Genomic DNA, 13,009 nt, shown 5'->3' on the forward strand with positions numbered 1-13,009 from the left:
TCTCTGCAGCTCTGCAGCTCCTCACCTCATGGTTTGGTCTCTGCTCTTATATCATTGTCAGCTGTGAGGCCTACAGGTGTGAGCCTTTCTAAATCATGCCTAATCAGGTGGACGCCAATCAATGTGTAGAAAACATCTCAGCAAAGACTGAGCAGGAACCTGAGTGAAAATTTAAAGTGCTTTTGCAAAGGCTCTGATTACTTATTTAAATGTGAAACATCAGTTTTTGTATTTTATTTTAAAAAATTATAAAAGTTTTCTTAATGTTTTTTTCACTTCTTCATCACGGGTACAGAATGAGAAAGAGTAAAAATGTAAATAATGACCTAAAAATAATAATTCTATCAATAACACAGCTCACATACCTCGACATAGCTTTGAGGGAAAATTCCAACTCTTCCATGGTGTTCTCCCTCATACCAGTTTTGATCCACTTGGCGAATGATGTATACGATGTCTCCCTTCTGAAATGGTAATTCCCTGCAAATGTTCCAAAGAAATCGGTTATTTTTAATGGCATAAATAAAAAAATTCATCAAAATAAAGATTAATTTCACAGGTTTGGTCTGCAGAGTTTTTGTGTCCATAATAATTATAAAGCAAATACTTCTGTGTTACATAACATTAAGTTCTGATATTACCTGAAATATTACCCACAGTTTACATGTGTCATGTCTTGTTAGGGTGGATGCCATGACAGAGTCACCGTGACAGGCACATATTTATGGTTGCCATGGAAACACCCAATGTTGGCTGGGTCCCAGAAAGCCCTCCCATTTATCCCCTGTTATGGGCAGCACTATCTGCACATGACTATTCTTGATTGTACATGGCTGTGTCCATCCACCTTCAGGTACAGTGGGGTTCCCTGGTCTCTGGCACCTTTATTTTGGGGGTCACGGGCTGAAAAGGTTGAGAAGCCCTGACCTAGGGGGAGAAAAGCTGTTAAAAAATGCCTCCAGAATGCTTGCAGCATTGAACAGGAAGTCCACTGTTAACAGCTTTTCTCCCTCATTTATGCACAGGACCAAAACATTGTTTTCCTGATTAGTAGGTGCACTGTACGTGGTGAAGATTTTTTATTTACTGGAGTCCTCAGTTCAGAACAAGAGGAGCGGTCAGCAGAGTAGAGCAGCAGATCATCGTCTGTTATTATTTTGACCAAAAGCCCCCTGGTGGCGTAATACACATGCTGTGAATTTAAGGCCCTGTGCACACAGACACGAATTCAGGAGTATACGCAGAAGTTCTTTGTCGTTTCATCCACACAGAAACGATGTTTTGGGTGACTGTAAACGATACTTTGTGAAACCGGGTCCCAGAGTGAACAAATCTGTAAACGACTACCGTTTTGTCTCCGTGTGGACGGCCAACCGCATCTTTCTTAAAACAATTACATCACACATAGTGTAGCTCTCTCATGATGCCTGCGCAGGTCCGACCAAAACCACATTGGCTGATTACAGGGTTGTGTTTGTGCTGCAGAAGCTACTGAGCTTGTTATGGCTTTTACAGCAAAATCTGATGCTCCTTTACCACCACCGCAAAACGCACACACCATATGTTCTTAAATCTAGAGAACAACCAGAAGGGCAACTAGAAGAAAGTTTGTGTCAGTTTTCTGTGAGCTTCTTCTCTCTTTTGGTTCCGTGGCAGCAACACAGCGCCATGTACAGGCTTGGCATATGCACGACAGCGTTTTCAGTTGTTTCAGTGGTTCCATGCTTACGCGGATATTTCCTTAAATGATCCCGTCTTTATGGAAAACTTTTTCAAAACAAAACGACAATTTTCGTCTCTGTGTGGACAGGGCCTAAAGGAGAGACAGGTAGGCAGGTAGGTAGACCCAGCTCTATTCATGTGCTGGGTGGGGCAATGCCACCCCAAATGCTCTAACTAAGTGTTACTCAACTCTGCTCAACCAAAGAGCCAAATTGTTGAAAAATACATTTGCAAGAGCCACAATCTAAGTGGTGAAAAGTGGCAATTAAAATAGGTTAAAGGTGGCAAAAATGGTCAAAAAGCAGCAAATACTGGGAGACACATGGCAGAATGTGGCAAAAATGGGTAGGAAGTGACCAAAAGTGAAGTTAAAGCTGCCAAAAAACTGTCAAAAAGTGGCAAAAGTCTGAAAAAAGGTGGGAAAATGGGTGTAAAGTGGCATTTAATTGCAAAATGCAGCTTAAATGGGCAAAAAGGGGCAAACACTGGGGTAAAGTGGCAAACTGTGGTGAGGGCATAACAAGGCAAAAAATGGGTGAGAAAATGCAAAAAAATGAGTTACCGGTGGCAAAAATGGTCAAAAAGAGGCAAAAAATTAGTGAAAAGTGACTAAAAGGGGAAAAAAATTAGAAAAAAGGTGGAAAAATGGGAATTAAGTGGAATTTAACTGCTAAAAGCAGCTTAATGGGTGAGAAGTGGCAAAAATAGGCAGAAGGGGGGCAAAAAAATTGCAAAAAGCAGGATAAAAGTGTCAAAAATGGGTGAAAAGTGACAAAAAGAAGTGACAAAAATTTGGCAAAAAGCAGCATACACTTGGAGAAAAGTGGCAAAAATGGGTAAGAAGTGGTAAACAAATGAGTTACAGGTGGCAAAAATAGTCCAAAAGTGGCAAAACCGTGGCAAAAAATCAATGAAAAGTGACTAAAATGGTCAAAAATCAGTAAAAATGTTGGAAAATGGGCAAAATGCATCAAAGAATGGCAAAATGGTAAATAGCTGGCATTTATTGCAAAAGTCAGCTTAAATGGGCGAAAAGTGGCAGAAAAGGCAACAAAAGGGGCAAAAAATTGCAAAAAGCAAGATAAAAGTGTCAAAAAGAAGAGGTAAAAATTTCAAATTAAGACATGAAAGAGCCACAAATCATCACAAAAGAGCCACATGTGTAGATCACTGATCTAACTAAAAGATTAAATCTAAAAGTTGAAGTCCTGCCTTTGGCTCTTCCACCTCCTCTCTTATCCCTGTTTACGGCTCTATCCACTGTCCTAATTCTACGATAAAGGCAAAAAGCCACCAAAGAGACCGTTAACATATAGATAAACAGAAAATATTAAAAACAAATAAATTCTCAGGAGGAGACACGGGCACTATCAAAGAATGCACAGGCTCGTCTCTCCCCCGGTGCCCCCCCTCGCTGTGGGACTGCTCTCACCACTGCTTGTACCTTACTTTGATTCCTTGTGCCGGGGCACTGATGGCCTCCGACAGACCAGAGACATCGCTGACCAAGTGTCCTATGTGTAGGATGTTGGTGCAGAGAATCATTATTGCTGTGCTCTGGGTAAACTGGGCTCTTTTGTTCTTCAGCTCATATCCTGCTGTCTTCTCATTAGTCCATCTGCTCCTCTCGTTTTACCTCCAGCATTGACTTTCTCACTTATTTAATTCCAATGTGCTAATGCCACTAATTCCACTGGACTGAATTTGATTTGGTGCTTGTTGCTAATTTGCTTTCATCCAAAGTCTTCATGAAGGTAAACCCGTAAAACCCCCAAAACCTTTATTTTAATACGACAACCTCCAGTCTTTGTGCTTGTTGCAATGAAACAAATTATTCTTATCTAATCAGCCACAAAATGCACATCAACCAAACATACAATATGTTCGAATGCACACACATTTTAGTAGGAATAACTAAATCTGCTTACTTTAAACTTTCAGCTCTGAAGTCAAAGCGAGCCATAGCTGGAGTTCTCTGCACACAGAAATAATAAAAAAGAGAATTAGGTGAATTCTGTTAAATATGCATGCATATTTCCCCCTCACAGAGTCCCAGCTGAACATAAATATAAAGGAAAAGGTACGACTGGGTTTATGTCCATGCTAACAGACAAAGGGATGTTTACTGTTAAAACTACTGCAGACAGCAGACACGCCTAGGTAAATAAGGGTGGAACTCGTGAAATTATGTCATGTCATCTTCTTTTACGCAGATACAGCTGTGATGTAACACTGTGTGGACTCTGTAAGTGAGGTTCAAAAGGCCAGTGGACATTATCAGTGATGACCTGTACAGCACACAGACTCACATAGACCGTGTTCATGTTTCTGCTCACATAAACCAGCCCTGACTGTACCTCCACACCCGATTTCCTCTTCTCTGTGTTATCTGTGATGTTAAGCAGGTCTCCAAAGCGTTCGTTGGTGATGAACTGGTGGTGTGTTGGGACAATGCCTGTGTGTCGCCTCGATGCTGTGTCAGCTTCTTCCTGTTCCCGCTTCAGCCGACGCTGCTCCTCTAAGATTTTCTGTCAGGAAACCACACAGCAGTGTCAGCCCGCTCAGATATGCTACCACTCAACTCTTACTCATGCAACACGCTGTTACACAGCTGAGTTCCTCATTCATAACAGGACTTTCAGAAACAAAAATGGCAAAAAAAAAACAAAAAACAAAACAAGGTAATGAATGAGTAACTAACCACTAGTTAAACAGGGAATAACCTTGTAATGAACTGCAAGTTGACCAGAGAGTTAATAACTGCTAGTTAACCTAGGCAGGGGTGGAAAAAGTACTGCACTCAAGGAAAAGTACAATTACTCTGGTTAAAATTTATTTAAGTAAAAGTATAGTCAATAAATCCATCCATCTATTTTCTACACCCCTCAAACTATCCTGTCAGGCTGGAGCCAATCCCAGCTGTCACTTGGTGAGAGGCGGGGTTTGTTGATCGCAGTGCTGACATATAGAGACAGACAACCAGGCATGCTCACACTCACACCCAGGGGTGTAGCTAGGGATTTTGGGGCCCCAGAAAGAATATTACACAGGGCCCCCCTCAACTGGATTGCCAAGCAACAAATGTTGCATCATTTTCACAAATATTTCTGCATTTTAATGTGTTTTTTGACCATAATTTCCCCATTTATTAGCAATAATTTTACGATGATTAAATTTTGCAGTGCTGGACATTTGGACATTTTTAAGAGCCTCCCGCCAGTACTTTATTTTACAATATTGAATATCATTTTTAGTTTGTTGACTGATTCATTTATTTGCTTTTGGTTCAATAATGCCACTATTAAGTAAGTAAAAACAAATACTTCAGTTCATATGTTGAGTTTGACATCATGGGCAGAATCCTGTGACCCACCAGGGCCTGCAGGCCGCCACAGCTCTAATAGATAAGTGATTAACTATTAAGTTAGCTGTTTTGGACCTTATTGTTAGGTTTAACTGTTCTGTCTAGTACAGCACTGTTGATAAGGTGCTGTCTCTGAAACCTACCTCCTTGTCCCCATGCCGCCTCCGCAACACTTCATCCTGGCTCTCCCCGGGAGATGGCGACAAGTCTAGAACAGAATGAGAAAGAGGACTTAGCTGTAAAGACTTCTCATTAAAGACCTTTAAAAGATCCCAATCTACAACATTTATTTTAAAAACAAGATGATGATATTGTGATAAACTATTTGGAATCATTAAAAACAACCACGCATGCATAGAAGAACACCGTTATCTCTGCAGTAGTAAACCAAAAGCATGCACACACATCCAACGCAAAATGTATTCCTGCATGCACATAGGAATGATCACAGGATGGTATGATGTGTGTCCATGAAAAACAAATGCAGAAAATAATATGATCTCTTCTGTGCACTGGCCAAGAAAATACACTTTATCATGTCATTACGGAACAACCAATCAGCATCCATCAGTTTACTGAAGGTTCGTCTGTGTATATGAGCTAGATAACTGCATGGTTAGATTCCTCCTCTTGACTTTAGCTGTTTCTGTGTCCCAGCAGAAGGAAAAATAAGTCACACTGTTTTTTGTCTGATGCCAAAAGGACTGACTGTTACCTAAAAGAAATCAGAGAAGGGAAACCTGATTTTCTAAACAAACCTTTCATAGTGACAGAATGCAAAAGATGGCTGATGTAAACTGTTTCCAAACCAGAAAAAAACAACAGATACAGACATAAAACATCAATTTGAGAAACTGTATGCAATGTTGTTTCTAGATACCTCAGAGATTTGAATCATAGTTAAGCAGGTTCATGATTTTAGGTTAGGTCTATCAGTGTCAGTTCATAGCTTCCATGAATGCACTGAGGCCTCAGGACAGTAACGGCCTCCTTCAACGCTACATGGCACTGTGACAGTGGGCGTTTTAACGCTCCATCGCCATGTGTACATGACCTAAACCTCAGGAAAAAACAGCGGTATTAATGTAAGTTTGGACCCCTATACAGCACAGTGGCACTACCTTTAAAATCAGAAAAGTCCTGTCCAGTTGATTGCTTTGGCGATGTCAAAGACCCGTTACGGTGAAATCCATAATTTGGTTCTGAACACTCTAGAAATGTTGGAATCTGGGTGCTTGAAACAAGTGAAAACACTGAGATCTACATGTGACTGATTCTGGATTTAGACCAGTAGAAAGTTTTTCTCCTCTTTCCAGGCCGGGTTTGATGTGGGTGGGGCCAATATGTGGGGAATGACCCCGCCCCCCAACACTACAATCTAAAATCACAGAGCAGTTCATCTCAGTCCAGTCTGTTGTTAGCTGATGTCTCCGCCTTTATTGAAAGTTAACAGTCAGTTAAGTGCTGTTTTTTTTGTTCATTGTGAGGTAAATTGATCAAATCTATCAGCCACAGTGATCTATGGATCATTTAAAGCAGGGGTCGTCAACTACATTTGTACAAGGGCCATTTTTTACTTGGAAGACTGAAGGGGCTGGACTTCCCAAAAACGTAAACCTAAATATTTTGGCCCAGTTAACATGTAATTGTTTAATTCTTTTTATTCCTTCAAAAATGTTCATCATTTTTGCCTTTGGCAGTGAGATCAGTGCCAGCCCCCTAAACTACAGCTGCCACTAGGGAGCAGTTGTGATCTTTTGGCTACATATTTATGGGGCTGGCATTTTGTCATCACTGGGTTTGATGCTAATTTGCCGTGTTGCGACTGATCAGGAAACCAGTCTATTGTGGTGGTTCTCTGACAGGAAAAATGGAATTCTCAGAGTGCCATTAGTGAAAGATCTGCATGGAAAACAGCTGCTTTAAATCAAGAATGAATTCATAAGTATGATTTTATCACGCATCATATTCTCTAACAATGACTGATGGGTGGGTTTCTGTAAAATGGATCAAACATTAAGCCAACATTTAAAGCCTATTAGGATTTTTCGAAATAAAACACCTTAACTACCACGGCATAGTTTTTCCTCTGCACATTTTGTGATTTTGTTAATCTTCTGGGGGCCAGATGGGAAGCTGTGGCGGGCCTGATGTGGTCCCTGGGCCGCCAGTTGATGATCACTGATTTAAAGCATTAGAATCTGAGCTGGAAACTTCTCTCTTCTTCTAAGGTCAACAAAAGGTTAAGAGGCAGGCTAATGGCGTGAGTGCTTTCCTCCTAATTTTTTTAATCTGAGAGGATCGTATTTCTCTTGAGTGGGCGTGGCTTCAGCTTATTCAACAGACACGCCCACACCATCCTGGAGCAGATTTTACTGCCTCAGTTTTCATGATTTTGAAGCTTAATTTTATAAACTTAGAAATGTTTCATTTGACTGAAATTTGACTGAGGGTTCATAACACAGTGAGCTGTCATACAACAAATCTAAAAACAGATTTATTTTCACTTTAACCCAAATCTACAGCTGTGGAGAAACCTTCCTCTTACACCTGCTACCAGGATGAGAGCCTACAAAAGTGCAGTTTTAAGTATTTATGATCTTTTCGGGTTCATAATGCTGCTGTTTGAAAAGTGAAGATCAAGAAGTCATTAAACTGATTCAATCATTGGTGAGTGCTAATTAGCTAACATTAGCTAGTTCATGTTGCTTCATATAATGAGGATCACTGTCAGCTGTTGGTCAGTGTTCTGACTCTGTAATGTTAGTTTAAACTCTGCTCATGTTAATATTAATGTCAGGATTAGCACAAGTTTTTTTGGTGCGTCATTCCCTAGAGGATTTGTTCCAAACCTGTGGTCTGGAACCCCCAAGAGGGGTCACCAATGATCTCAGTGGGGGGCGTGAGGCTTTGTCTGCTGTGAGGCTACCAAAATTAGATTTCCAAATGTTGACTAAAACCACAATAAAGCAGTTAATAAGTATTTCATACAACTGTCTTTGATAAGAAAAGCATGCATAGGCCTTTTTAGGGTTGTATCAGTGAAACTATTCAAATCTATGTTGAGTTTTGGCAGCAGTGTGTCACTTTTTCTTCTGTCTTGGGTCCTGGGGGGGGGGGCTCTGCTTTTCTGAGGTACATGTAGGGGCGTTGGGAAACACTGCCCTTGAGGAACAGCAGAAGGTCTAACAGCATTAATCTGTTTCTTACTGATGAGGTTTTGTAGCTAGTACAGGTGTCAAACTCAAGGCCTGGGGGCCAAATGCGGCCCGCAGTGAAGTTTTACCCGGCCGATCATATCTGAATTAGAATTGGCCTGCTGCTATGAGGTCAGATTTCCTCCAGTATAAAAATGTAAATTTAACCTTGAAGATAGAAAAAATCCTTGTTAAGTTATAAAAATCTGAAAAAGTACAGACTAGAAATAATTCGATAAAAAGTCAGGAATGAGGAAAAGAAATTAAGTTATGTTTTCATATTTTCATTTTGCATCCCAAGAATATGACTGAAACTTAGGATTTTGACTTTTTATTTCATTTTTATTGACCTTTCAAATTCATAATTTAAACCTTTTTTTCTCATATTGTGGCCTTTTAGATTTACAATTTTTCATTTTAAATAAAATCTTGACCTTTAAAACTCCTAACTTTGACTTTTACTCCCATATTTCCTTTTTAAAACTCCTAATTGAGAATTTTATCTCATATTTTGGCCTTTAAACTCATGATTGTATTTCTCTATTTCATATATTTACCTTTTAAAAACCTTAGTTTGAATTTTAATTTTGTATTTTTACCTTTAGGACTTATAAAGTTGACTTTTAATAATTTTGACATTTTTTACCTGTGAAAACAAGGTTGACAGTTTTCAGTTAAATCTTGACCCTGTTAGGCCATCAGGTTAAACCTAATTCCGATTTCGGCCCTGAGTTAGAGCATCCAAAAAAACTTTCTTTTATTCACAAAATAAGAATAAACACAGGTAACTACCTGAAACAGGTAGGTGTCACCTGAGACTGCCACCTTCTCTACAGCCTATAGCAGTAGGAGGCCTTCTTGCCCATCGTGGGTGTGGCATTACATGAACGCTATGAATAACCATGTTGAGATTTGACAGAATCAGTGGAACATTCAAACTGTATATATCGATGTACAGATGTAAAGATAGCCAGGCTCTGGAACTCTTGCATACATCTCAAATCTGATGCCACTATAGATAGACAGTATACATTACCAAAAGGTCCCTGAACCTCCTAAAGTCTGTGAAGTGTTTTGAGCATATGTTGTTGTTGGATCATATCACAGTCACAGTGAAAAAGGAAGAGCATCAAACAGCACATTCAGAATGTGATGGAGGCATCCCTGTCACTTTGAAAAAACACCACAAAGACCACAGATGGAGGGAGGTGGTGTAGCTTTGTGGAGGGTAGAAGAGTTGAGATAAATGAGAATCTACAGAAGGAGGAGAGAGGAAGGTGACAGTGGTGTGAATGGATGGAAATAGCCACCTCTGCTGTGAGCTGCCAGCAGCTGTAGTAGGTTCCCGTTGGCATCCATGTCATTCCCATTACTCAGTTGGTCAGTGTTGCTTCCCTCTGTGCTACTCAGCCTCTCCAAGACCTCCAAGGAGGACAGTCGCTGAGGGATCAAAGGCTTGAGCTCAGGAGACAAACTAGAGGGTCTCTGGATGCCCGTGGTCACTTTGGTAGCTAAAGTCTTACGAGACTGGTGGGCCTGCAGGTTCTTGCGTAACTTGAAGGGAGCAGGGCCCATGAGGAAGAGGTTCCCGGGCAGCGTGGTCCTCTTCTCCATAGGGCGAGGCCTCTCTTGTTGAGTCATGGCTTGCTGCCTCTCATGCCTGAGGATGGTAGTGAAGCGTGTGTAGGAGGCGGGGCAGGAACCTTTGCATTTGCTGGGTTTGAGGAGGAGCTGATGGTTCAGGTGGTGCAGTAGGTGGTGGTGGTGGTGGTGGAGAGAGTTGTGATTTTGAGGGGATGCTGCAGGTGGTGCTGAGGGGCTCTTTGAGTTACAATTATTTTGGCCACAATGCTGTGGAGAGCTTTTGCTGAAGATCTGCTCAACCTCTGCCTCAGCGTTAAATGAGGATTCAGTCCTTCCATTGTGTCCGTCCACTGAGAAGGATACAGCCTCCTCCACAGAGCTCTTGTCTTCTGGCTCCCCTGGGGTGCAGGCGACTGTCTGGGTGTTGTCTGCGACGTACAGGGACTCCGCTGACACGGCAGACACCATGTAGAGCTGGGCAGGGTCGTGGCTGTGGCTGCAGTGCAGGGTGGGCAGAGAGGAGGAGCGGCAGGGTGCGGAGCTCGACTGCTGGATGATCATTTCAAACTCACTGACCCGTGACGACACTGAATCCCGTGGAATGTTACCCCCGTCATCTGCCTCTGACCTTTCACCCTTCTCTGCCTTTGCCTTCTCAAAAAGAGAGGCAAGGCTGCGGACACTGCCATGGGGGCTACAGCCAGCAGAACTGGGCTGCTGGATCTGATGCATGGATCTGTAAAGGTTGGAAAACTCAGATGCACTCCTCCTCATTGCACACGGAACTCTTTTGGGGCCGTTTCCACACTCGGCAGTGTAACCGGACAAAGAGTCCAAGTGTTGTCCACTCTCCCTTTCTTCAGATCCCACACAGTCCGTGTCATACTGCCCTGTGTACAGACCCTCACAGCTGTGGGCCTTTGGGTGCCTGGATGCTTTAGTCCTGCTTTCTTGGCTGTCACCACTGGGTGGCAGCAGCTTGGGCTTGAACTTGGAGGGCAGGATTTGGGGTATGCAGGCTTTGGCAGCAGATAGAGGCTTCATACTTTTACACTGGTTACCTACTGCATTACTGGCAAGAACTGATCGACTATTTACAGAGGAGCAGGGTGAAATTATATAGCCATTCCCACCTTTAAAATCCACTGGCAAGCATGCAGGACAACAGAATAAACAACATATTAGATTGCAATGGTCACAGGTTCACATACACTAAAACAGATAAAGGCACATTTCTGTCAAGGTTCCATCAAAAGAAAATGAGATGGGAAATTAGAATTGATGCACTGTGTCCAGTAAAATATTGTCATTATAAGTACAGTGGTATTGCAGTCAAAACAGGGTAAATCTATCATCAAACATATTCTAATGGGTTTAACAACAAGTGAAACAGAAAGTTCTGACACACCATGGGATGATATGTAAAGGTTTGAGTAGTGCCAGCATAATAATGCTAACTAAAACGTCCTTTCCCACCTATTAGTGATTTATATGACAGCAGACATTTTCTCCACATGGCAGTTGCTTGTCCTGCTCTAACCTCTTCCTATAGACTGGTGTCCTCTGCTCACAGCAATCAGAGACAGGGGTGGACAGACTAGTCTGCAGTGGCACCAGTGCAACCTCAGTGCTAGGTTATCAATAACAAACTCATTATCCAGCTGCCGAGTGAGCATGAGCAGTGAAGACATAAACAGTGAAATACTTGTCCCTGGTAAAAGTGGCCTTGTGACTGCATGGAAACTGGAAATGACACAACACTTTCACATGCTATGACACACTTCTGCAGCAGGAGTGACCCATCAGCCGACCAGTCTAAGTGCTTTTTTTAGACACAACCAGAGTGGACTTTGTGATTCAGCTTTAGCATGGGAGAATAAAACTGTTCTCATTATCTAAGTATAGATAAAATTAGTTCTTTTGTGTAAAACAAAATGAAGAAGTAAGCTAGATCTGATGTGTGGCGTGTTATATGTAAAGTTTTCTGACTACTGAGGATTCCTCAGGCTCGGCTCAGCAGCGCACAAAGATTGAAACAGTTTTTACTTCATGAGCACAAGACAGAAACACATGATGAAGTGTTTGGTTTCTAGTGCTCAGATATTTCTTTGAAAACGGAGCTAATGAAGGAGCGTGCTAGTCAGTTGACTTGAGTGCCAAATCCATTTACTGTGTGGCTTAAATCTGAAACAGCTAGCCCAATGTATCTAATCAAACCCTGATTATAGCATGTACTCTTGCTAATAACCCCTATATTTAGTCTCTATACTAGTGACACTCAACGAGTGGCTCTAGAGCCACATGTGGCTCTTCTGTGATGATTTGTGGCTCTTTTATGTCTTATTTGAAATATCATTCCCCCAGAAAACCTAAAGAAGGGGAATATTTGACCCCAGAAATTATCCATTGCAAGCATCTTAATCCATTTGTTTCCCACATTTATACAGTAGGCTTTAATTGTCAGACTTAATCGTCAACCTTTGTTTTTTGTCTGTATATTTCCATTCACCTTATTTGCAAATTTTGCCCTTTCTTTCCAATTTTTTCACCACTTTAACCCCATTTTTACTACTTCCAGCCTGTTTCGCCACTTTTATCCCGCTTTTTGCTATTTGCAATTTTTACCCCCATTTTGCCTTTTTTTGCCACTTTTTTCCTATTTAACAAAAGCCACTTATTTTCCATTTTGCCACTCTTTGCTGCTTTTTGCCCATTTTAGTTACTTTTCACTAATTTTTCCCGCATTTTTGCTGCTTTTTGACCATTTTTGCCACCTGTAACTCATTTTTAAGTCACTTCCCAATCATTTTTTGGCCTTTTTCACCATTTTTGCCACCTCTAACTTATGTTTATTGCCACTTTAACCCTTTGTTGCCACTTTTCACCACTTAGATTGTGGCTCTTGCAAAGGTATTTCTCAATAATTTGGCTCTTTGGTTGAGCAGGGTTGAGTAACGCTGCTCTATACCAGTGGTTCTCAACCTTTTCAGCCTGCAACCCCCAAAATAAAGGTGCCAGAGATGGGGGACCCCCACTGTACCTGAAGGTGGCTGAACACAGCCATGCACAATTAAGAACAGTCATGTGCAGACAAGGCTGTCCATAAAGGGGATAAATGGTAGAGCTTTCTGGGGCCCAGCCA

At 41.6% G+C, this 13,009-nt stretch overlaps 1 protein-coding gene across 4 annotated transcripts in view; it reads right to left on the reverse strand.

Annotated features, from left to right (window-relative positions):
* LOC121510876 (sorbin and SH3 domain-containing protein 1) overlaps positions 1–13,009 on the reverse strand; it is a 76,146-nt gene that overhangs the window by 13,326 nt on the left and 49,811 nt on the right. For 3 of the 4 annotated variants that reach the window (XM_041789194.1, XM_041789195.1, XM_041789193.1), the window contains 4 exons: positions 5,230–5,294; positions 4,080–4,250; positions 3,651–3,697; positions 366–480 (listed from right to left, as the gene is read on the reverse strand). In XM_041789194.1, the coding sequence (XP_041645128.1) occupies positions 366–480; positions 3,651–3,697; positions 4,080–4,250; positions 5,230–5,294 (398 nt within the window). Of the gene's footprint in view, positions 1–365; positions 481–3,650; positions 3,698–4,079; positions 4,251–5,229; positions 5,295–9,593; positions 11,013–13,009 lie in introns of all 4 variants that reach the window. The other variant, XM_041789196.1, reaches the window with a different exon arrangement.

Source organism: Cheilinus undulatus, linkage group 6, assembly GCF_018320785.1.
Source record: "Cheilinus undulatus linkage group 6, ASM1832078v1, whole genome shotgun sequence".
Taxonomy (NCBI): domain Eukaryota; kingdom Metazoa; phylum Chordata; class Actinopteri; order Labriformes; family Labridae; genus Cheilinus; species Cheilinus undulatus.